The sequence below is a fragment of the Amphibalanus amphitrite genome, unplaced genomic scaffold, assembly GCF_019059575.1.
Source record: "Amphibalanus amphitrite isolate SeventyFive unplaced genomic scaffold, NRLGWU_Aamphi_draft 000000F_arrow, whole genome shotgun sequence".
Classification (NCBI taxonomy): domain Eukaryota; kingdom Metazoa; phylum Arthropoda; class Thecostraca; order Balanomorpha; family Balanidae; genus Amphibalanus; species Amphibalanus amphitrite.
Window position 1 is genome coordinate 326734 of NW_024881498.1, and position 22981 is coordinate 349714.

The window sequence follows — 22981 nt, forward strand, 5'->3', positions numbered from 1 at the left end:
AACGTGTTTGGGCCTGACCTTGGCCATAAGTTTGGCAGGCCAGATTTTGTACTGGACCATTTTGAGTCAACTTTGAGAAATACATAACGTACAACGGTGGTAAAATCGTTGCTATAGGTATCAAGGCCGTATAAGTTATAGGTATAACACAGTTTACCCGCTCCGGGTGTGAGGGAGGGGTGTGGGGCAATGAGTGCACTGACGTGGCGCCCTCGGAGGGCCGGTATGGGATTAAAGCTCAGCTACACTAAGGGCTTGTGTGGTGCCTTCAGTTATCGGTGGCACCCTCAGAATCACCGGCGTAGGGCCCTCAGAGCCGCCGGTAAGGGAGGCACCGGTGTGGGGCCGCCATGCAGGTGCCGGTGTGGGCGATCAGAGGTGCTATTGTGATTCTCTCAGAGGCGCCGATGAGGGTCCTTACAGGCGTTGCTCCGGGCCCTCATAGACGCTGGTGTAGAGCCGTTACAGACGGGTGTGGGGCCTTTAGAGCTGCTGACGCGAACTCTCTACAAGCCGGCAGGGGGTCTCAGTGACCGGCAAGGGGTCCTTATTAGGCCGGCAGAAGAAGTCCTGCGGGGTCCTAAGAGACCGGCATGGTACTGTCAGACGCCGGTGGGGCCCTCAGGGTCACCGTTGTGGGGCCCTCAAGTCATCAGTGGGTGGCCTTTAGATGCGCAGGTGTTGGGTGGGTCCTCAGAGCCGCCGATATAGGGCTTTAATAGGCACTGGTGTAGGCACTCGGAGTTGGGGATGTGAAACCCTCAGAGACACCGGTGTGGGCCCTCATAGGCACCGACGAGGGCCCCACAGTTGCCGTTATGGGGCCCTCAGAAAAATAAGTGTGGGACCATCACAGGTGGGAAATGCCGCTAGAACTTTCCCTCATTGGCCGGTAAGACCTCTCAGAGGCCAGTAAAGGCTGAAGCAGACTCTTTCCGCGTTCAGGAAATCGCATGCGAGAGCCTATTCAAAAACATTGTAATTCCTCTCGCATCAATCGCTCGCGGGAGGTGCGTGCGATTGATGCGAGCGTGCTTCCATGTATTTGAATAGGCTCTCGCATGCGATTTCCTGACTGCGGAAAGAGTCTGTTTCAGGCTTAACGGGCCTTTGGAGACCACCGAGGTGTCCTTAAAAGCCGCAAGAGGCCCTCAGAAGTCGGCGTGGGGCCCTTATGGAGACCTTAGTGTGGCTATTTAGGGCCCATGAGGTGCTCTAAAGAGCCCCACGGGGCCCTTCTGAGTAGAAATATGGCCATCGTTAACCCTCAGCGGTCAAATGGCGCCGCAGGGCCTCTCGGACCCAAGGGTCCCTTTGAACACGATGGGGGGAAGGGAAACGTGTCCCCTTACACCCCTAGCTATGCCACTGTTTTATATGCATCATGTCAGGTATTTTAGGCTCCCCCCCCCCCCAACTTGAAAATCGTTCCCGGACCCCTGATAATATCAGATGTAATGTTAACACAAATATCATGCATCTTAATTTGTGGTGATTTATTCAATGTATATTCTCTTAGTCACTGAATTGAGTAAGCATAGTATTTGCATGATTCACTGGGCTAATTACAGTACTAGGAGATGGACATTCTGATTATTGAGGGCCTTGAGTCAGCTGGGAATGTTTTGAGGAGGCTGGGGGTGCTTTAAGAAGGCAGGGGGTGCTGAGCTCAGGATTGGGGGTGCTTGAGCACCCACAAAGAGATATAAAGTTACGCTTATGGTGAGTAGTCGTATCTTCCCAATACCTTCATCATTAAGGTCTTACGATCATCTTAAGATTCGACGTAAGATGTCTCGACGTGAATCGCACTTACGATCGATCGTACGACAAATGTCTACGACCAAAATTTTGATCGTAAGATAAATCTTAAGTCTTAACTGTTTGCGATGCCAACGTGAATACCAAATTATCGTACGACAAAGAGTTATCGTAAGATGAATCTTACGAAAAATTCCGACGTGAATACGGGCCCTCTGCTCCTTTCTTTGAAGCTCTAGCACATGGATGTGGATGTGTATACCTATCATTTTTGCATCCCTAATAATGCTTCTGAATCTGCACCCCCCAAAGGGGCACCCCAAAGCCCCCAGGTGCACACGCACGCATGTACAGGGGCGGATCCAGGAAAACTCCGAAGGGAGGGTCATGAATCGAAGTTGTGCTCCTACCTAAAATAAGAAAAAACCTCAACGGATGTCGAATTTCGGTTTCGACCACTTCATTTAGGTGTTGCCCTATTTTCAGTTTTTTTTTTGCACATGGGTCCTGGCAGGCCTGTGGTGTTCCTGCCAAGCTTGAAGTGCCAACGAGAGGCTGGTGGTGTCCCTGACAGGCCCATTGTGCCCTTGCCAGGCCTGTGGTGCCTCTGTTAGACCTGTGGTGTCCCTCGCAATTCCACTCGCGGCGCCCAGTAGGGGATTGGGTGGGGGCTGGAAAGCAATAGGTTGCGGCACCACCTTTTGCTCCTAAAATGTTGTCGATATTCCGCAACCACGATTGCAAAATGCAAATCTTGAAGCAAAATCTACAGGATTGTTATTGATTTATCGATGCCTTCGATGTATTATGAATAACCCACTAAAAATAGTACCTACGATATTAGCCGTTTTCACGACGGCCATCTGGTACACATTCGGTGCACATCTGGTGCAGATCAGGTGCAGATTTGGTCAAATCAGGTTCAGTGCGTCTCTTAGTAGCTATCAGCTAGAATTGCACTAACTGCTTATGTGCCTGCTTTGCCATATCAGAGAGCATCATCGATTAAAACACTTAAATAAATTCATAAAATAAAGATATTTGCTGTAAAAGAGATTAGGTGCAGATTTGGTCAAATCAGGTGCACACCGGAAAGCCCGTCGTGAAAACGGCTATTATTGGTAACATGTGAAATGTGAGGGCCCTCTTTGGCTTAGGGGGCACACCTGGGCACACCCAGCCGTGAGGGGCACACCTATGCCTGTGACGCCCTAATGTTACTTTTTTGTTCTGTTTTTTTTTTTTTTGAAAATTCACACCCATGCTCTAGCATCAAAGCCCACTAGTCACATTCATAATTGTGAATTTCTTGATATAGGCAATTGTGGGCATGAACATTTACGAGTTGGTGGTTAACATGACGTCATAAATATTTGTTGTTTTATATCTCATATTTTTTGGATAAGGGGGAATTGGGGGAATGGGGGAATTTGTATATCATTGGGGGTGCTTCAGCACCCGCACTCCAAATGGGGCACCCCACAGGTCACAGCAGCACACGCACGTGACGGTTTTTCGTAGAATATTGTGCGACTAACGGGCTTTATATGCTACAATCATTTACCTACAACACTATTCTATACGATTATTTATTTTACGAACTTAACGTTACGATCTTTTGTCGTACGACCTTTTACAACATACGATCTTTTTCTTACGATCATTTTCCTACGATCTTTTTCATACGATCCATTGCTTTACGATCTTTTGCTTACGATCTTAGGTCGTACGATCTTTTGCAACATACGATATTTATTTCCAAGGATCTTTTTCATACGATCCTTTGCTTTACGATCCTTTGCTTACGATCTTTGCCGTACGATCTTTTACAACATACGATCTCTATCTTACGATCATTTTCCTACGATCTTTTTCCATACGATCTTTTGTCTTACGATCTTTTGTCACGTAATCGTAGCATGCAGCAGAAGTACAGCCACCAGGTGTCGCCACAGATGCCGCACAGATGTCGCGCGCGTCGCCAGTCGCCACACAACCAATTTCCATAAGGACGCATATGTACGGATGTGTAACGGAAGGTCGCCCTCAGGGGCGTCGCCGACGGGGAGGTCGCGGGGGTTGCGACCCCCCCCCCCACTCGTGAGAACCGGAGGGTCGACCCCCACTTGGCGATGCTCAGAGTATGGTTTTTTGAGCTATAATGTTAGTGAAGTTGACGTCAGCAACATCAACAAATACAACGTCAGATTCAGAAACGCTTCAAGAGCTCCCTAGTCCCCATTGCTTATACATAGGTCAATAAGCTGTGAGCGTGGAACACCAGCATGATAATATTTTAAAGTACCCAATATTTTTGTCTCTTTTCATCCCTCAAAGGAGTGAGCGCGCCAAAACTGACCCAAGCGTTCGTCTGATTGTCAAAATACCTAATGGTTGCAGCCGATTCGTCGGATGACGTATAAGTAACTACGAGGTACCTAACTAGCCTCAGCCTTGACTACCCTCGGACCTGCTTGTATAGGGGGAATGGGGTCAGATGGTGCACCCGTCTCGGGCTTTCCCAATAAGACACGCAAAAAGGAGCCTATTACAACGAAACTTCCAGTGACCTAGAGTTAATCAATTTTACCTACACCTACTCTAAAAATTTATTGGCCCTGACTCGAATATAGATGTCCTTGGCTCACTTTTTCTGAGCTGTATTTGCTTCCACTTACAAGTGTAGTTTTTTTTTTGGAGCTGATTTCGAGTTTAGCGCCCGTTTGAACATAGAGGTAGCTTTGATAATTAGTGGTTATGTAACATGTTACGAAGCTATCGTTGGTCAGGCGTATCAATAAAGTAGTACCAACACGAAGCGATTGTTGGGGTATTCCACGATAGATCGTACCACTTTTTTCCAATTTGACACCCTCATCTCTCGGAATTTGACGAAAATTGGTCTCAGGGGTAATCAGGGGCTCTGAATCTACCTGTAACAATTTCAGGCTTATCAGATAAGTATTTTTTGAGTTATGGCGTATAACATTTTTTGGATCTTGCTTTGCAGCGCTAAGTTTGGCGGGCTGTAACTCTAAGACGTATTATTCAAATGCCAGATGTTAGATAACATTGAACTTGCAATGAAACAGAGATTAATATGCATTTTTGAAATTTCGAAAAATAGGCTTTTTTGATATATGACATATCGAGTTTTCTTTCATTTGTATTTTTTGGACTTTGGGACCAAATTTTTTTGAATTTTTGTTTCTTTAAAAAAATATTTAGCTCATTGTTAAGAAGTGTGCAAAAAATTAGGAAGGTGTTCTTTCTATAAATGTATTTATTTTACGTCACGATAACGGTTTCGAATAGTGATTTTGGGAGGGGAGCTTACAAATGGCGTGGTAAAGCTGCCTAGTGACATCACGGGTTACTGAAATTTCAATTGAAGTCTTAGTCATCTGAAAAAAAATGAAAAGAGGGTTCATCCAACCCTCTTTCCTATAAGCGCGAGAGTGAAAAAGACTGTTTGGTTCTGACATTGTTTTGGACGCCAATGACCATAGCTGTCCGAGATAAAAGTTACAGGACGCATACCTGGTGTCATCCAGAGGTCTCACAACTTATATATCTGGGAATTTTTGAAGGTCACATGAGTCACGTGACATCATTGTTATAAGTCAATGGGGAAATATAAAATCTGTTATTTTGGCGCCGATAATGATCTAAAACTATCTCACGTACATGGTGTCGTGATTTCATGCACTCCTTGCAAAGTCCAATGCTTCACTTTTGCATTGTTAACCTTGCGTGACATCATTTATGACGTCACTAGGGTCGTACGAGTTTTTCGTCAATAACTCCCGATCAAATTGAGCTAGAGAGTCGGGAAAGCCACCAATGGACTCGGGAAGACCTTCCGAATCGAATGATATGCCATATGATACCCTTTGCCCAGCTTCGTGACCTGAGGGGCTCTGACCTGACCTTGACCCGAGTCAACTACTTAACCCGCGCCCAGCTGGGGGTCCTGGATTTCCACGCCCTGCTGGGGGGGGGGTGTTTGAACACCCCCCCTTCTAACTCGGCTCCTGGGCCACGTAGCGATACGCGGAAGGCGGCGTTCGAAAGAGCGTCAAAAATAATGAGGAAATCACTTCGGTCAATTTTTTGGTCAGGTCAAAGGTCAGGTCACCAGAGGTCATTGAAGGCAAAATTTCGCCGATTTCCAGGTCGAATGTCGACAATTTCCAAGAAGCCAACGCATAACTCGGGAACCAATAGAGCTACAGCGCCGCGGAAAAGCGCATTCGATAGCCCTATTAACGCCCTTTCTGAGTAATTTTCTCAGATTTGACCTAACGTCAACGGTTTTGCCTGCAGGGGGCAAAAACTGCAAAAATAGCCGATTTTTTCGGAAACAGTTTTTCTGCAATAACTTTTGACCCAAGCCTTGTACGACCTTACTTTTACCGGCATCGTGTTCCTCTCGTCAAGACGCATCGAATGAACTATAACTTGACCTTGAAAGGTCAACTTGAAAATTTGACCTCAGGTCAAGGTCATGACCTGACCGGAAAGGGTCATGTTGCATATCAGTCGATCCGTATCGTCGAGCTGAACACATCTAAGGCGTTTTCATCGTTCTAGCATGCCTCTATCAAAAGTTATTTGCGAAAAACTGTTAAATGCCATTCGTGACCTAAGATGACCTCAGGGCATAAACAGGGGTCACGGACACCATTTTCATGTTCAGTGTGTCTAAACCACTTGTAATTCAGTGTTTGGGAGTGTTTATAATGTCTTTCGTCCAAAAGAGGCGCATTTCAGTTTTCTCCCATTGACTTATAATGGGGAGGTCGCAAATTTGACCTGACCTTAGGTCATCGATATCAAAATTCTGAGATATACATTTTGTACATGCTATTGCTCTTAGCAATCGCTGAAAGTTTCAAAGCGATCGGTCACTCGGTGTAGCTATGACAGACATTGAAACTTTTTATGAGGTGAGGTCACTTCAAGTGACCTGGTGACCTGACCTTGAATGACCTTGGTCTGGAATTTTCACAACATGTGTAGAATTGATGTATGATAAGGTGTACCAAAAACGGCGGCGCTCCGCGCCGCCGTTTTTGAGATATTCGCGAAAAACCACAAGGGGGGGTGTTCAAACACCCCCCCCCCCCAGCAGGGCGCGGGTTAAGCTGACCTCACCCTAGCAAAAAGTATACCATTCGACGCACCTGAGCTAGGCGAACACAATGATGCCAAAATCGCGGCTCTGCGGCCATTTTTTGCGAAGTTATTTACTAAAAACCGAACCCGTAACTTCAGTCACTTGACCTGACCTCAGACGCTACCGGTTAACCAGAGACCTTAAAATTGGGTACCAATCGCTGCGACTTGTAACGGCACACACGTTCGTTTTTTTCCGCGAGGCTCTACCTCTATTAGAAGCAAAACGGCGTGCTGGGGTCGTATCAACCCCTCCGAAACCCATTTTGTTTGCGGGAAAATGAGGAACTTTTAGAAAGAACACCTTTCTAATTTTTTGCATGTCGATTTGCAATGACATGAAGTTTATTTTGAAAAAATAAAAATGTGAAAAATTTTGGTCCCAAAAGTCATTAGAGGCAAATGAAAAAAGATTAAGGTTTTTGTTCAACAATCAAAATTTTTCTTTAGATTTTTAAAAAGTAATATCAATTTTTGGTTCATCGCAAGCTTAGTGTTGTTTCCCGTTTGTTGGTTGCATAACCCGTTCTTGAGTTATAGGCCATCAAACTCACCGTTACAAACCGAAGTTAAAAAAATGTAATGCAATATAACTCAAAAAGTTTTGATCTGAGAAGTCTGATATTTTGCCAGGCGTCTTTGGGGCCTATGATTACCCCTAGGACCGATTTTCATTAAAATCTGAGAGATGAGGGTGACGGGCCTGGTACGATCTATCGTGGAATGCCCCTGTTATTATGAATAATGAAATTGTTATAAATTTGCACGGAAATTGTCTTTAAAAATAATTGAATGGGATGCAATTTTTCATGAAATTAATGGTGTGAAGTGCTTGAGCGAGGAACATAGCGAGAATAGATACGTGAAGAAGCTGAGGCTTGTAGCCGAAAGCTCACCGCATTCAATATAGCTTTTGGCATTGTTTTTACATTTTCGAGGAAAAGGTCAATGATTCTTTACGTAGCAATTGTTTCATCATTGACTGTAGAAAATGTGAATGTTTTTCATCAGAACACCTTACTAAAAAACAAATATTTCATTACACCACCTTTGACGGGTACTCCGCCACCACGCGGCCCCAATTGGACACGATTTGGCAGCCGAGGTTTGTGACGTCAGCCGGGCGTAAAGTTTTCCCTTCACAATAGGCTTAACACACAAAGTATCCAAAGTTCATTCCAGGATCTCACCTTGGAAGTGCAAGAAATGATAAAATCTTATGCTTATCAGATTCAGTGTTTCATTTCCTATTTGAAAACGTGTATTACTTTGCCTCAAAGAAGTTAAAAAGTACTCAAAATCGAAGCTCAAGAAGATGCTGTCCTTACGCAGAATCTGGTAACATCACGTGGCTTTTTTATTGCAGAACATAGATATTTTTCAAATATAATTACACGAATGCTGCTAAAGACATCCTAAATGTAACAATTATAATGCATATTACTTCTGTTTAATTTATAACATTGCAAAAGGTAAAGTTTGCCATGGTAGTTACGTGACCAAAGGTATAGCAGGGGTAGGGACAAACTCTAAATTTAAAAACAAAGTTTTTAATATAAATTATATAAACTTCATGGTTAAACTTGAAGATCGTACTTTATTATTATGTAATACCAATTTTCTTAGGTGAATTGTTTTCCCAATTGGCGAAATTATCCACGTAACCCTCGCCCGCACATGGGGGTGGGGTGGTTGTAACCCCCCAAGCCCCAGGTAGTTTTTCTGTTCTGCACTGAACATTTTTAAAGGTAGAAGCCTGTTTTTTTCGTATAGCTGCTCCTCTATCCTTTCTCTGCGTCCCCTGAAAGTTTAAAGTTTCTGTATTTTTTGGTTTCGGAGATATGACCTTATTTTTCAGGTTATGTCATGACCCAAATGACCAACATGATTCGACGATGTGCAGATGTCAGGGTCAGGGGCAAGATCAGCCTGTCCCGTAGCTCAGTTGGTAGAGCACCGGACTCCCGGTAGTGAGAGCCCGGGTGCGAGTCGCTCCGGCGCTCGATATTTGAGACTCCTGACGGGGATGGTCTGCGGTTGGTGGGAGCAACCGCAGCCAGTTGAAGTCAGTTGAGTGGGACAGGCCGTGTCCGGCTTTGAAGGGCACGTTAAACTTTGGCATCTAAATTCTCCCGTTACCCGGAATTGCGCGATCGGACGGTAGGGGTCGGGGTCTACGCAACAAGCTCTGCTTAGCGTGGGCCCCGGCTCTGTCAATCCGTCCATTCAAACATTCGAGCTAAATTTATAAAAAAAAACCTAGGTCATCTAAAAACATTGCATTTTAGGCTTGCTGAACTTACTTGTCGTGAAGTTTTTGACTACATTTTCAGTAAAAGCTTCTCAGATCATGATCTCATGTAATAGGGACACACAAACCAATCGGTGCATGCATCAGTATACACAGAGACACACACAGACATATAAACACATACCTATCGTTGACGTTGACCTAGCTTGACCTGAAATGACCAATCCGGTAAAAACCTAGTCGGATAGTGTGACAAAGAGCTGTTCTAGTCTAGTTGGCCTGGCACCACAAAGGGCAGCGCCATCGCTATATGATGGGCACCGAACATGATATTCCAACGGTGGCCCCAAACAGCAACATCTTTTAGTTTGACCTGACCTGGAAGGCCAATGATTGACCTAATGAGGTACAATGGGGTACCATTGGATTGGTCTCTTCCCAAAGAATCTGTTGGTCTTTGCCGCGAAGTTCTATCTCCAGCAGGAACGAAATGGCGCGGGGGGTGGTGGCAACCCCATGTGCGTTCTAGGATGGGAAAATGGCATGTGCGGGCGACGGTTAAACCGGCACCGCCTGGGCTATTTCCGTACCCACGACAGCCTGGGGGTCGGATCCGACCCCCCCCCCCCCTGTTATCTCGAAGACCAATGGTCGTATCGAGCCTTGCGAGGCGGCGTTCGAAAAGTCTCTACGAGACCTTCCCAAAGCACTCAAATTAAAGATTTTATGATTGAGGTCAACTTTCGGGTCAAGGTCCGGTCAAAGGTCAAATCCTGGGGTTTTGCATGCTTAGGCTTACGGACAGCGGAATCATCATCATCATCATTTATTTCTTAAAGACTTCCACTCACCGTGGCTCTTACGTCTTTGCGTCAGTACACAGGTAACACAGGCGATTGAACTACATAGTACATATGTATAGTTAAAACATGGTCAAGTTAAACAAAGCGACATTAAAAACTCTAAAAAAAAATACACCTTTGATAGCTGCTGCTTGAAACTCACCAAAAATGACCTCAAAGACCTAGTGAAGGTACCATGTGCGTATAGGGGTACGGGTACGGGTCAAGGTCAGGTCAGGTCACGAAAGGTCACGGTTTTCACTTTCTGCTACATGGGCGTGCGACACATGTTTTATGGCTTATTTTTTTCGCCGAATCCGATGGTAATGGTTATATTATATGTGACTTCAAGTCACTGTGCTGGTGTTAAGTGTGCATTGAAAACATTACAAATCGCTTATACCATCATAATTAAACGAGGGCCAAGAAAAATGTCAATTTTTCAACTTTTTATTTTTGACATAAAAATGCACTTTTCTAGACGAGCTTTGTACCAGGAATCTAGTGGTGCTATTTGTTTTCACACGCGATGTTCAGAAGTGCCTCTAATTCACGAAAATGCTTATGACGTCACCATGCCCTATGCATGTTGGAGCTATTTTTTACAATTTGGGGGTCAAAAATCAAGCTGAAAGTTGAAATTTGGGACATCTTATGTTCTAATAGAGCTCTATAACATATATTCCGTTTTTTGGAAATTCTCAAAATTTTGGATTTTATTAGCTGTTTTCCAAAAAATATAGTTTCTTGAATTTTTAGGGGTGAAAACGCATTTTATGGAAAATCCGAGATAGCCATTGTAAAGAACTCGTTGAGCTGCGTCTATTCGTGTTCTTAATTTGCAATTTGCTTTAAGCCTTGATTTCTGGCGATTTTTTAAACATTGACCACTTTTTGACTGCAAACGCCATGTAGTTACATCACTAAAATCGACAATCTCAAAAAGTTTTGGAAAAATTCTTAAAAATTACACAGAAGACGTCAAATTGACAGGGGAGAAGGTATGCCAAGTTTCAAATTGATAGCGTAAGCGCTTCATGAGTTATTCAAGAAAAACGGAGGGGGGGGGGGTCGGATCCGACCCCCAGGCGGTCGCGGGTTAAAGGGACCCTCCCACTTTTAAAAAGTTAATGAATTGGCATGAAAGTGATGTCGCTCGGTTCAGAAAGAGCGAAAATGAATATCTACCAAATTTCATCGAAAAATATTGATCTTTTTTCAGATATTAATTAGACTTACTTTTGTTTACTTTTTGGGATCTCCGCTGTTCCTAGCGACTTTATTTGAAAGTGCGGCATTTGCTGCGCGCAAAGCAGCATATACCACCGCGTGCTACCAAACGCTTTAGTAAAAGATGTAAAAATCGTTAGATCTCCGCTGACGTCACAAATTCTAAGGGGGCAATGCATTAGTCCCTTAGAATCCGAACACTGCAAGTTTGAAATTCCATATCTGCGAATCAAAGCATTTTTCTATGTTGTGATTGCCCAAACCGGTATTTTCAGGCCATGGCCACCAATTTGGCTATCTCAACTCAAAACTAATGTTAACCCGGCAGGCGGTGGGCCTCCCGGCCACCTTCCGCGCGGTGGGGGGGGGCATTTTTGCCCCCCCCGTATCTCCGAAACTACTGGACGGATCCGGAAAATTCAAACGGCGTTCGATAGCCCTGTCAAATTTGTCGAAGGAACCCAAATTCCATTGACCTCTGGGTCACTGATGACGTCACAGGTCAGGTCAAAGATAAAATGTTTCACCGTTAAAGGGACTGTCCCACCTTCAAAAAATTGCTTTGATATACTGTTCTTGTGTTGCAAGACATAGATTAGGGGCCCCTGTACACGAAATTGGGAAACATTCGGCCCATAGTTGGCTAATTGTTTAAAAATTCCAATTTAAAGCTTTTGGATCGATTACGTCATATGATTGTTTTTTTATCGGGCAAAGTTTTTTTCCTAGCTGCCAAATCGGTGGCACAAAGTTTTGTTACGCTTCTGCCGCGAATAGTACAAACATTGCGCATGAAATCAAAACTCAGGAAAATGGTATTTTATAGTAACACTAGAGGGACAGCATTACGCGCAGCGTAAAGAGGGACAGCATTACGCGCAGCGTAATAAATTAATTTTCTTTAAAATCGGCCCTGTAGTGGCCGAGTTATGGCCAGAATAAATTTGGCGTCTCCTCTTGGCCGGCGGTGCCCTGTTCCGGTATTCATTGCCAAAGGTCAACGACCTGCCGGCTCTGATTTCGCTCAGTTTTGAAAGCGAACAATCTGAGCCTAAGGCGCGTGCCGTCTGCTCGGCGCCGGCCGCGGCCCAAAATGCTGCAAAGATGCGCCCGCCACGTGCAAACCGGCGAGCGCACCCCCACCAAAATTTAATACGACAAACAGATGCACGCGTCCGACTTGAGCCCAAAATTCCAACCCCGTAGCCCGCACCGTTCCACAGCAATAGCCCGCCAAGCGTGACGGACGCGTTACATACATACGTACAGACATTTTGATTTTTATATATGTAACTAGAGGGACAGCATTACGCGCAGCGTAATAAATCAATTTTCATTAAAAATCGGCCCAGTAGCGGCCGAGTTATTGCCAGAATAAATTTGGCGTCTCCTCCTGGCCGGCGGTGCCCTGTTCCGGTATTCATTGCCAAAGGTCAGTGACCTTCCGGCTCTGATTTCGCTCAGTTTTCGCAGCGAACAATCTGAGCCTACGGCGCGTGCCGTCTGCTCGGCGCCGGCCGCGGCCCAAAATGCTGCAAAGATGCGCCCGCCACGTGCAAACCGGCGAGCGCACCCCCACCAAAATTTAATACAACAAACAGATGCACGCGTCCTACTTGCGTCGAAAATTTCACCCCCGTAGCCCGCACCGTTCCGGAGCAATAGCCCGCCAAGCGTGACTGACGCGTTACATACATACATACGGACATTTTGATTTTTATATATGTAAATGTTCAATGTTCATGGAAGGATTGAAGTGAAAATTGGAAAAGTGAAGCTTGAACTTTGTCAAGAAGAAGGTCGCAAACTGCAAAGAATATCAACAAGGCCTTATTTATCATTTTTAAAAGATTATAGAATGCTCCCTAATAAGCAAAAGCAAGATATTGATGTTTGATTATTGATGCGCCCACAATGTCTTGGGCACATGGATGATGGAAGTGAGCTCAACTTCAATAATCAGACCTAAGAATCACAATGGATATAGCCATGAGCCAGACTGCAAAGTATGGCAATTTTGTCTAGATGTTGTCAGTGCAGACTCCTTCGTCTGGTGCGGATTTAAGTGTGGTGCGGTGAGGATTTGGTTTGGTGTGGTGCAGATTTAGTGTAGCGGGGTGCGAATTTGGCTTGCTGTGGTGCAGATGTGTAGCATTGTGGGGATTTGAGGTCAGTGCAGATTTTGACTGGCCATTTTGGGGTTTGGTGCATTTTTTGTGTTCTCTCAGCCCCCTTTGGTGTGAATTTTCTGGCTCTGTTTGCAGGGTTTGTTTCAATTTTGAACTTAGGCCAGTGCTCCTTAGCGACCTGCGAGCCATACTCTGCAGTACTGGCCTGGGCCCATGAGCAAAGTAATGTAATATAGTCTGTTCAAGATTCAATATAATAAGTCTGCAAAACACATTCCAGCAATTGTAATTGAAGCAGAATGAATTGTAGTGACCTGCATTTGTATTTTTGTTGTGTCTGTGAAAAATAATAAATATACCAACTTATTGGAAAAATCGTGGCCTTTCAGCACATTTGACAGAGGTGTGTGACTCTGATTTAGTGGCTCATGTGGAACGCAACGAGCTGCCGAACAAGCTTGAATAGCATTTTGCCTCAGGGCTATCTGCCAGAAACATTTCATCTGCATACATTTGTCTATAGGCAAGTCTGACAAATTTGTGGATTAACTGGGGACCTTGTAAGCCTGCATATTAAATTCTAGCCTACCAGCTGACAGCTCAGCCCTATCCTCAGTTTCAGCATTCAGCATGATAACAGTTCTGATCAAGTTCTGATTGTCACCACTGAGACACCAATGGAGTCCTCTGAAATTTTGCCTTTTAATTAAATTATTTGTAAGAGTTTCAGCTACATTTAGACCAAACGTTTCACTCTCAAAGATCTGCGACCTACCCCACTCGTCCAGTAGGATGCCTGGCGTGCAAACAGTCCAGCAGTGAGCTGCCAGCCGGCACGCAGGGCAGCAGCAGGCAGCGGCAGCAACGGCAACTGGTGAACACGTCTTGGACTGCAGCCACAACATAATCTAGGCTAGCGTCTATTCAATTTGTCCATGTTCAAGTCCCACAGCTCCTGCCCGAGGTCGCGCAAGTCAGGGAACTGACCACCTCCAGCCCTGGCGTGGTTCACTGACTCAAGATATTTCAACTGACCAGTCAGAGTACATGTTTTGCAACTTTTATCCAAGTTATTTGTAATTGTAATATTCTAAACTGAATTTTAGGCATGACTTCATTTTTCAAGAGCTACACAGAACACATCTTCCCTGTGCAGCACGTCTATTGTCCTAACATTAGTCACATAGTTGCAAGAAGCGACTTGAATGCGGAACCTGCCTGTTTTGAAGCCCTGTTGTCTGTTGGGTGACACTGCACAGAGGTAAGGATGGGGTGTGATTTTGCTGCTGTTTGTCAGGTGCAATATGTGTGTCAATGATCACAAAGTACTCTAAAGGTTTAAAAAATGCACAGCATGGCCTAACAAAGCACATTACCTACAGGGTGTTTCACTAAAAGTGTCAAAAAGTAAAAGGTCATAATGCACATAATAACAATGTTTTCTAAGGAAATTTGCATATCATTTCATCCGCAATTGTTGGACATTTGAATATATAAAAACGATATCACCGTCACTCAAACCTATTCCACACATCTGCCCCTTCTTTTGATGCACCGTTTCGGCACGTGTCCGGAGGTGCCTCACAGCCCGTTTTCATCTTCAGCGTCCAGACTGTCGGCAAAGCCTTGAATTGTGCTCTTCAGCTCCCGAAGTGATGCGACTTGAGTTTTCCTCAGCTCTGCGAGGGCTACTGAGTCACTGACCAAACCAGAGGCTTAGCGGTGACAGATCGGGGCTTCGCGCTGGCCAGGGGCGGGCGGCGAGGCAGCTGATTATTCGGCCCAGGAGCTTCTGGTCCAGTCAGTTCCTGGTGGCTACAACCGTTACAGTGGTTGATTTTAATAACTTGTAAGGCCCTGGCTATTTCTGATGTTGGAATTAGCTTCTTGTTATCTTCAAAGGCCCTCAAAAAGACCCTGACCTTCTCAACGGTTTCCGCCGAGAGGTGGGGGCAACCCCGCCTTTTTTGGACTGGAACCGGCATCGAAGGAACCCTTTTAAACCTCTCAACAAGCCCTTTGGAACTTTTGTAATCTGGAACGTAGCGAGGTGAGAGAGTAAAAAGTTTCCTGAAAAGTCGGCATACGGTTTCAATGTTTCTGATGGCACCAAATGTACATAAGTGTAATTCATCCCTCCTGTTGCGGTGTAAATAACCTGTTCTTGTTCTGCGTAAGGAAAAATGACTAGTAACTTTGGCCTCCTGCCCTCGCTCCGTATGAGTGTAAAATATATCTTAAATGGATAAATAATAAATCTCCAAAAATTTGCAACAAAGCCACGTGCGCAGCCACGTGATTTGCATATTCTATATATCTTTAATAGGCATTTACTTTTTGACACTTTTAGTGAAACACCCTGTAGGTTTTCACAAGCAGCGCAGCGACTGTGGTACAAAGGCCCAGTCCTGGTCCCGTGGCCGTGCTGATGTTAGTAGCTGGATCTGCTCCCAGGAAACAAAAGTAAAACACTATTGACAGCTTTAAGATGAAATCTGCAGGAAAACTAAGCCATCTATAAAATCTAACATAAGCTTAAAAGCGCAACAGAGCATTTCTGATTCAACGTGCAGCACTTCCGCTTTCATCCGCCATCAGCAACTCAGTTCAAAGAATGATGCATTACATCACTAAAATTTATTTCAAAACACCTCTGCATGGTGTTTACACAAACAACAGTTCTTTACTAGACATGGTCGACCTCAGGCCACCCACACTTCAGCAAACAGGGTATTATCAATGTTTAACGGCTCAAGGTTAGTCGTCTTGGATGTTCAGAAATAAAAAGGTGAACATTCATTGTCTCTTCCTTAGTTGCACCATCAATAGATTGTGGACTCCTCAGAGCATGTCTTGATTATGGAGTTGAAACAGCAGTGAGCAAATCATTTATCATTTTGATACTATGATTAATTTCAGTGAGTTGCACACTTGAACTTGATACCTGCCATTGATAAGTTCATGGCTCTTGCATTCTTCAGTCACATTTAGGACGGCCTCTTAAATATTTAAATACAAAAATAAAAATACTGCTAGAATTAGAAGACTTTTAGAATTAGCTTGGCATATCAGTTTAATTCTCCACCTCGTGGCGCCGGAACGAATGGGCGCTGTTCCAAGAGGCGTTGTTATTTTTCAAGGTTTCAATAAAAAACAAGTCGACAGATTCAGAAACTTCGGAAAAGGCGGAAACGTCACAGGTTTTAAGTGCCAATACCAATACATTGTGGCACTTATTTGCACAGATGTCAAAATCAAACACGAATTTATTTGCGATGAAGTAATTGCTGGAGAAACGGTTTTCACGGCTCTGATTTTCAAAGAACGCCCATCAAGATGGCTATCTCAACTCAATTCTAATGTTAAGGTGGGACAGTCCCTTTAACGGGGCTTCTAGAGAAAGCGCTATAACACCGAGTAAAACGCATTTTGTCGAAAATCAGCGATAGGGCGTCAGTTGTCTAGTACATATGTTGCTATTAGAGGTCACTGGTCATACCAGGTCAGGTCACAGGTCAGGTCACCAAAGGTCACCGAGGGTCACCACATGAACCCAACTTTACTAAGGTTGTGCGATGCATGTTTTATGGCCAATTTTTCATTTCCAACTCAATGGTGTTGGTTATAAGACTATCAGGAACGGTTTAGGTCACTTTCTGGTGGAGGTCACGTCAAGGGCAGGTCAAAAAAGGTCAAATTTCAAAGTTGATATTTTTGCATAAAATGAGTATTGATTCGATGCAGCTCGTCACGGGGAGTCTAATGGTGGTCTTTGTTTTACGCTACGAGGTCTAGAATTGCTAAAAATTGAGTTTGAAAATTTGACGTCATCAATTTTGAAGTTTTTTTTCGCTATAACTTGGCCAAAAAAAGAGGTATCGATCTCAAATTTGGTATGCTCACATATTTTCCGGTTTCGTTTGAAATTAAAAAAAATGGATTTTTCGGTTATTTTATTAAAAAATATATTTTTTATTTTTGGGGGTCAAAATCCAAAAGTTTCAAAAATCCGAGATAGCCGTTTTGTAGCCCTCCAAATTCTACACCTTTTATGTCTGAAACATTTTTCTGTATCTCTAGAGCTGTAGGCCTGACAAGCTCTTCTCGCGAAACATTTTTTTGGGTCGAAAATGGCAGAAATGACGTCACTCTGACGTCATTAGCGTCCAACCTATCATAGCCTTTGGGAAAATTTTTGGTCACAATGTGCAATAGCTGTTCACGGGAGGGTACCGAAAGTTTGGTGACGATCGGCGCAGCGGTTCTCGAGATATGTCGACAAAACTAAAGGGGGGGGGGGTAAAAATGCCCCCCACCGCCTGGAAGGTTAAGGTGGGATGGTCACTTTAAAGAATGTCCGTAACGTCACCAGGGCTTTACGTTTCAACTTCCGATCTACCGATTTCTTATAGGTATCTTGCCACCACGTGTCTCTAACCAGTGACCACGTGCGTTGCAGACTGGGCCCAAGGGCGTCATCAAAGACTGGCAGCGCTTCAAGCAGTTGGAGGCAGAGAAGAGAGCCAGCCAGTCTCTGGAGAAGATGCAGCTGGCACAGAAGCTCTCTCTGACGTGCAGGTGCGCCACCACCGACAGCATGCCACCCTCTTGGTGCTGCACCTTACTATCTGCAATACGAGTACAGTACCTGGGGCGTTCCACGACAGATCGAGCAAGCCAAACACCCTACCTCTCATAGTTTGATGAAATTGCGTTTATGAGGTTATCCGTACCATAGATTCATAATCTCTTATTTTTTAGCGTTATTCTACGAACGGTTTACGAGTTATAGCCAGAGGCATTTTTCAAAATGCCCAGAGTAACCCTCTTTTAAACTCGTATTATCAAAAAATATAGCCAGTAACCTATATTAATATGTATATTATTGGAATGCTCATTGACTGTAGAAAATTATCCAGCCAAAGTATTTAAAATTTTCAAAATCACAAGATTTTTTTTTGAAATAATGAATTTTTGATTTTCGATTATAAAAAGGTGGCCATTTAATTTTTTGACAAAAACATTGTGCCAAAAGATGCCTCTGGATATGGAAATTTTATGTCCAAAAATTTGGAGACATGTTTTGCCTTTAACTTTTTATATAATTGTTTGTTTACGACAATGTTTTTAGTAAAAGGGAACATTTGGTGATGCCTTCCAGAGCCAATCATTCTCCTACCCACATACCCTCGAACTGTTTCATGAAAATTAGAAATACAAGCCTGGGACTCACACTCACACAACAGGCATGCGATTATTGAATGATTTTTGCTTCACTTTCGCTGTAGTTTCGAACATTGTTCAATTTCGGTCAAAAAATTAGTTTTGAGCTGAACATTGATATCGGCTGCCTCGCATGTAATTCTGATATGCTTCTAAGCAGCTTGCACTGATGAAACGTTACATTGGCAGATCCAGGGGGTAGGGCCATGCTCCCCCAAGCCCGTTTGCCCCCCCCAAAAAAAGACCCGAGTTTTAACATTGCGCCTATGGCGGTGCATGGAAAGGAAGGGGCCATTTCGGCCATTTGCCCCCCCCCCAAAGAAAAACGTCCTGCTGGATCCACCAATGAAACGTTAGGAATTATCAAAATTGTGAATCGAACGTTGTGGCCGGACATACCTACACAACTTTCGTTCATAAGAGCCGAGGCTGTGTTAGAGTCAAATAAGGAGAAGGCTTTAGCTAGTAATCGCATGAAGTTCGCTCTGTCCTTGTAACAATGGACTTTCAGTAATTTTGATGAATAAATTTGCCAATTGCCACAAAAAAATATATGAGTACCAAAATGCGGCATTTGAAGGTAATTGATTGCAATTGTCACTGGCGTGACCAGGTCAGAGTGGGTGGGGGTGACAAAATTACAAGTACTTGAAAACTCGCCGATATTGTATTCTGTTTTCTTGGAACTGGAAGCATCTATAACGTTTTGAAATTAATGCATTTTACATTACATGTAAAATGCATTGCAAATGTTTTAATTTAAATGCATACATAATGCATTTAAATTAATACATTTCGAGGTAGTGAGTGGCTTGGGATGCTCCATGTTCCACTAACATTCACTTTCATAGTATTTTTTCCCCACCCGGCCGAAGAGGAGGGTTTGATGTGCAGCCCCAACGGTTTTCTCGAGATCGTTTGCACGCTGTAAGGCTGGAGAGCTGAAATTTGACATACCCTACCTACCTACCTCAACAGCGTATTTGGAATTTCCGACCTCGACGAGCATCTGTAGTAGAAACCACTTCTTTGGTAGGGGAAACTACTGCTGTCTGCTACCATTTACACTGCATGTGTCGCTACAGTTGCGACATCTATGAGTATGCACAGCTTATACATAGGAAACATAATATAGTTAGTAGCAAGGCTATGTAAACCGGTAGTAGGTACATATAACTACTTAACCCTCGCCCTGGCAGGGCATTTTTCATAACACGGCCTGGCAGGGGGGGGGGGGGTCGATGCGACCCCCCCCTCGGGATTCGCTCCTATGGCACCTAGAAACACCAAATTTGGTAGGTAGGTGGGCCCCCTGGAGTTCTCGCCCCTATGCAAATTTGGTTGCTCTAGGTCAATATTTAGGGGGGTTTTGGGGGGTATAAATGTAAAAATTTCGCTAAAAACAGGTCAAAAGTTTTTCGCTTATAAATTTTGATCTAATTAAGATAGAGAAAAAAGAAAAGCACCAGTGAACTCAGCACGTCAAGGCGCGTCGAATGATGTACTTTTTAGCTTGCTTAAGTGTACTTAAAGTTTTTCTTAAATTTTAAGTAAACTTAAATTAATAAAATAAGTTCAAGTTAACCAAATTGCATCATATTGCATATCATTCGATTCGGCTGATCACCAGGAACACAATGGTACCATTTTTTAAGCTCTAGCGTCATTATGTGCCAAGTTATTGGCAAAAACGTTATTTGACCTCAGTTGACCTCATTTGACCTGACCCATGGATAAGTACACCAAACAAAGAAGCACCAAGTGACCTGCTGTTAAGTACCGTGGTTTCAAAGCACAAAAGTGATAGAACGAAGCGGATATCTCCAGTATTTTCCGAATTTAGTATTTTCCCATAGGCTTAACATTACGACGTAATGACCTCTAACTGACCTCATGTCAGTGACCTCAAAAAAGGCGGACTATATGTTATACAACTCGGTGAACTTAGCACATCCTGAAAGTTTGAAGGAAATCAGTCGAAAACTGTGAGTTGGACAGGTACAAAAAGAAAATTGAAATTTGACCATGACCTTGTACCGGTTTTTCTGACCTGGTGACCTGACCCAAGGTCACTCGGACCTGAAATTTTCAGGTCATATGTAAAAAGGTTGCCCCATAGGCTGTGCCAACTTTGGCGGCGCTGCGCGCCGCCGTTTTTACGCTATCTTCGAAAAACCTTAGGGGGGGGGGGTCGCATCGACCCCCCCCTGCCAGGGCGAGGGTTAAGGTGCAACTGGTCTAGGGAAGGTCGTAACGTGATGTAAGTACATAGTAACGGCAGCGTTCCGCGTCGTTTTTTTAACTTTAAGAACTTGGGTCCGGGACGCGAGATCTCACCTCGCGGAGTCCAAGGCTCTACCGACTGAGCTACAGGACCGGCTCAGTCGGTTCCGGAAGTTGAGGTTAACAAAGTTAAAATTGTCAGGCCACCAGGTCAGTCCAACTGACCTCACCTCGAAAAAACTTAAAATGTTCGGCTATAGCTACACCGACGGCACGATCGCCTTGAAACGTTCAGCGATTGATTTGAATAATGTTAGGATCGGTATGCATAATATAGTTATTTAAGTTTAGCACTTTCAGGCACTTGGTATTCCTAACTTAAGTTACTATGGACGTCAAACCCCTTGAGACCCCACTTTTTTGCGATAATTTTTAAATGCGTCAACTCTCGTTGACAATATTCTGGCAATGTGTGTTTCAGAACCTGCCGAAACTTTTATTACTAAGGTATTTTGACGCCAAACGATTATTAAAGGTACTTCTCATTCACTCGTAATGTTAAATTTCACGGAACGAATCCGCTGTTTGGGTAGAGGCTACGCGCTCATGGGGCGGAGCCACGTAATGACGTCAGCGCTAAGCTCCGCCCTACCCCTCCGGCGCTCCTTGCCCGGCGACCGGTCACTCGCGTCTCTCGCTCCATTCAGGCTTGATGGTGGGCGGTAGCTGGTAGCGGTAGCGGGCGCTGGTAGATGGCATTTAGAGCAGATGGCGCTGGAGGCGGGGCTCGAGTGTGGCCGAGCGCAAGCCTCTGCCCGGGCCTGAATTGACCTTAACATTACGAGTGAATGAGAAGTACCTTCCATAATCGTCTGGCGTCAAAATACCTTAGTAATAAAAGTTTCGGCAGGTTCTGAAACATACATTGCCAGAATATTGTCAACGAAAGTTGACGCATTTTATCGCAAAAAAGTGGGGTCTCAAGGGGTTTGACGTCCATAGTAGGAATCACGCATGGGGTCACTGGCGGGCTCCTGGGGGCCTACACCATTCTCTGGGAGCCCTAGGCGGGCTCCTTTGGGTCTTTCCAGTTGACTAGCATATAGGGCTTCAGGCGCGACTCAACTTCTGAGTTATTAAACTGCAGCTACAGTGGTCTAGCTCTGAGGAGTCCCATCTGTTTATTTTTGGAAGAAAACGTTTCATTGGTTTCTATTTTTTCTTGCATGATAGGCACTTTGAGAAAGGTATCCTCAAATCGTCAACTCGATGAATCGATAAAAATCACGAACGTCTTAGGAGGCACACTGCTAAAAGCCTGATTCACCCTGGCAACCCTGTACCTATAGGCAAGAGGCATGTCTTTTGTGGCATCATATTGGACCTTCCTCCTCCCCCCCCCCCACCGCTCAGCAACTTTGACTGCCGGGAATCGGGCCGGCCATGACATGAGTCCCCCCCCCCACCCCCAAACCGAAAGTCTGGATGGATCCACCCTGGTGCCCTAGCTAATCGCTAACTAGAATCGGCGCACACAGATGTCGCAGTAAACAGTTTATAAGCGGTTTGTTTGCATAGATGTCGCGACTATAGCGACACATGCAGTGCAAATGGTAGCAGACAGCAGTAGTTTCCCCTACGAAAGTGGTGGTTTTCTACCACAGATGCTCGTCGAGGTCGGAATTTCCAAATACGCACCTCAACATTGATTTAATCCGAATCTGTTGACGCCAACAGAACAGGCTCAGATCAGCTTACTGACTATGACGTCACAAATAAACCTCGGAATGATGCAAAAAGTTGCAGCTTTGCAGTGCTCTCAGTGTAAGGGAACCTTTTGCAGGGGATGAAACAAGTAACGGCATATAGTAACGGCTCTTGAGATTTCACAACATCAATTCCTCCAACTTTCCTAAATTTTCACCCAAGGTCAAGCTGGTCACGTGACTTCACTAATTATAAGTCAATGGGAAATATTTAACATTGAAACTGTTATTTGGATGCCGCAAATGATCCAAGCCCATCTCAAACGCCTGTAATCGTGATTTCATACACTTTTGCAATGAGCGATTCTTAGGTTTTGCATTGAGAATGAGGACCTTGCAATGCGGCGTATATGCCGTTACTTTGTAGTTTGTATGGTC

At 44.4% G+C, this 22981-nt stretch overlaps 1 protein-coding gene across 2 annotated transcripts in view; it reads left to right on the plus strand.

Moving 5' to 3' along the window:
* LOC122379925 (phosducin-like protein) overlaps nt 1-22981 on the plus strand; it is a 91164-nt gene that overhangs the window by 17681 nt on the left and 50502 nt on the right. For both annotated transcript variants that reach the window (XM_043362626.1, XM_043362710.1), the window contains exon 3: nt 17851-17969. In XM_043362626.1, coding sequence (XP_043218561.1) covers nt 17851-17969 — 119 coding nt within the window. The remainder of the gene's footprint in view (nt 1-17850; nt 17970-22981) is intronic.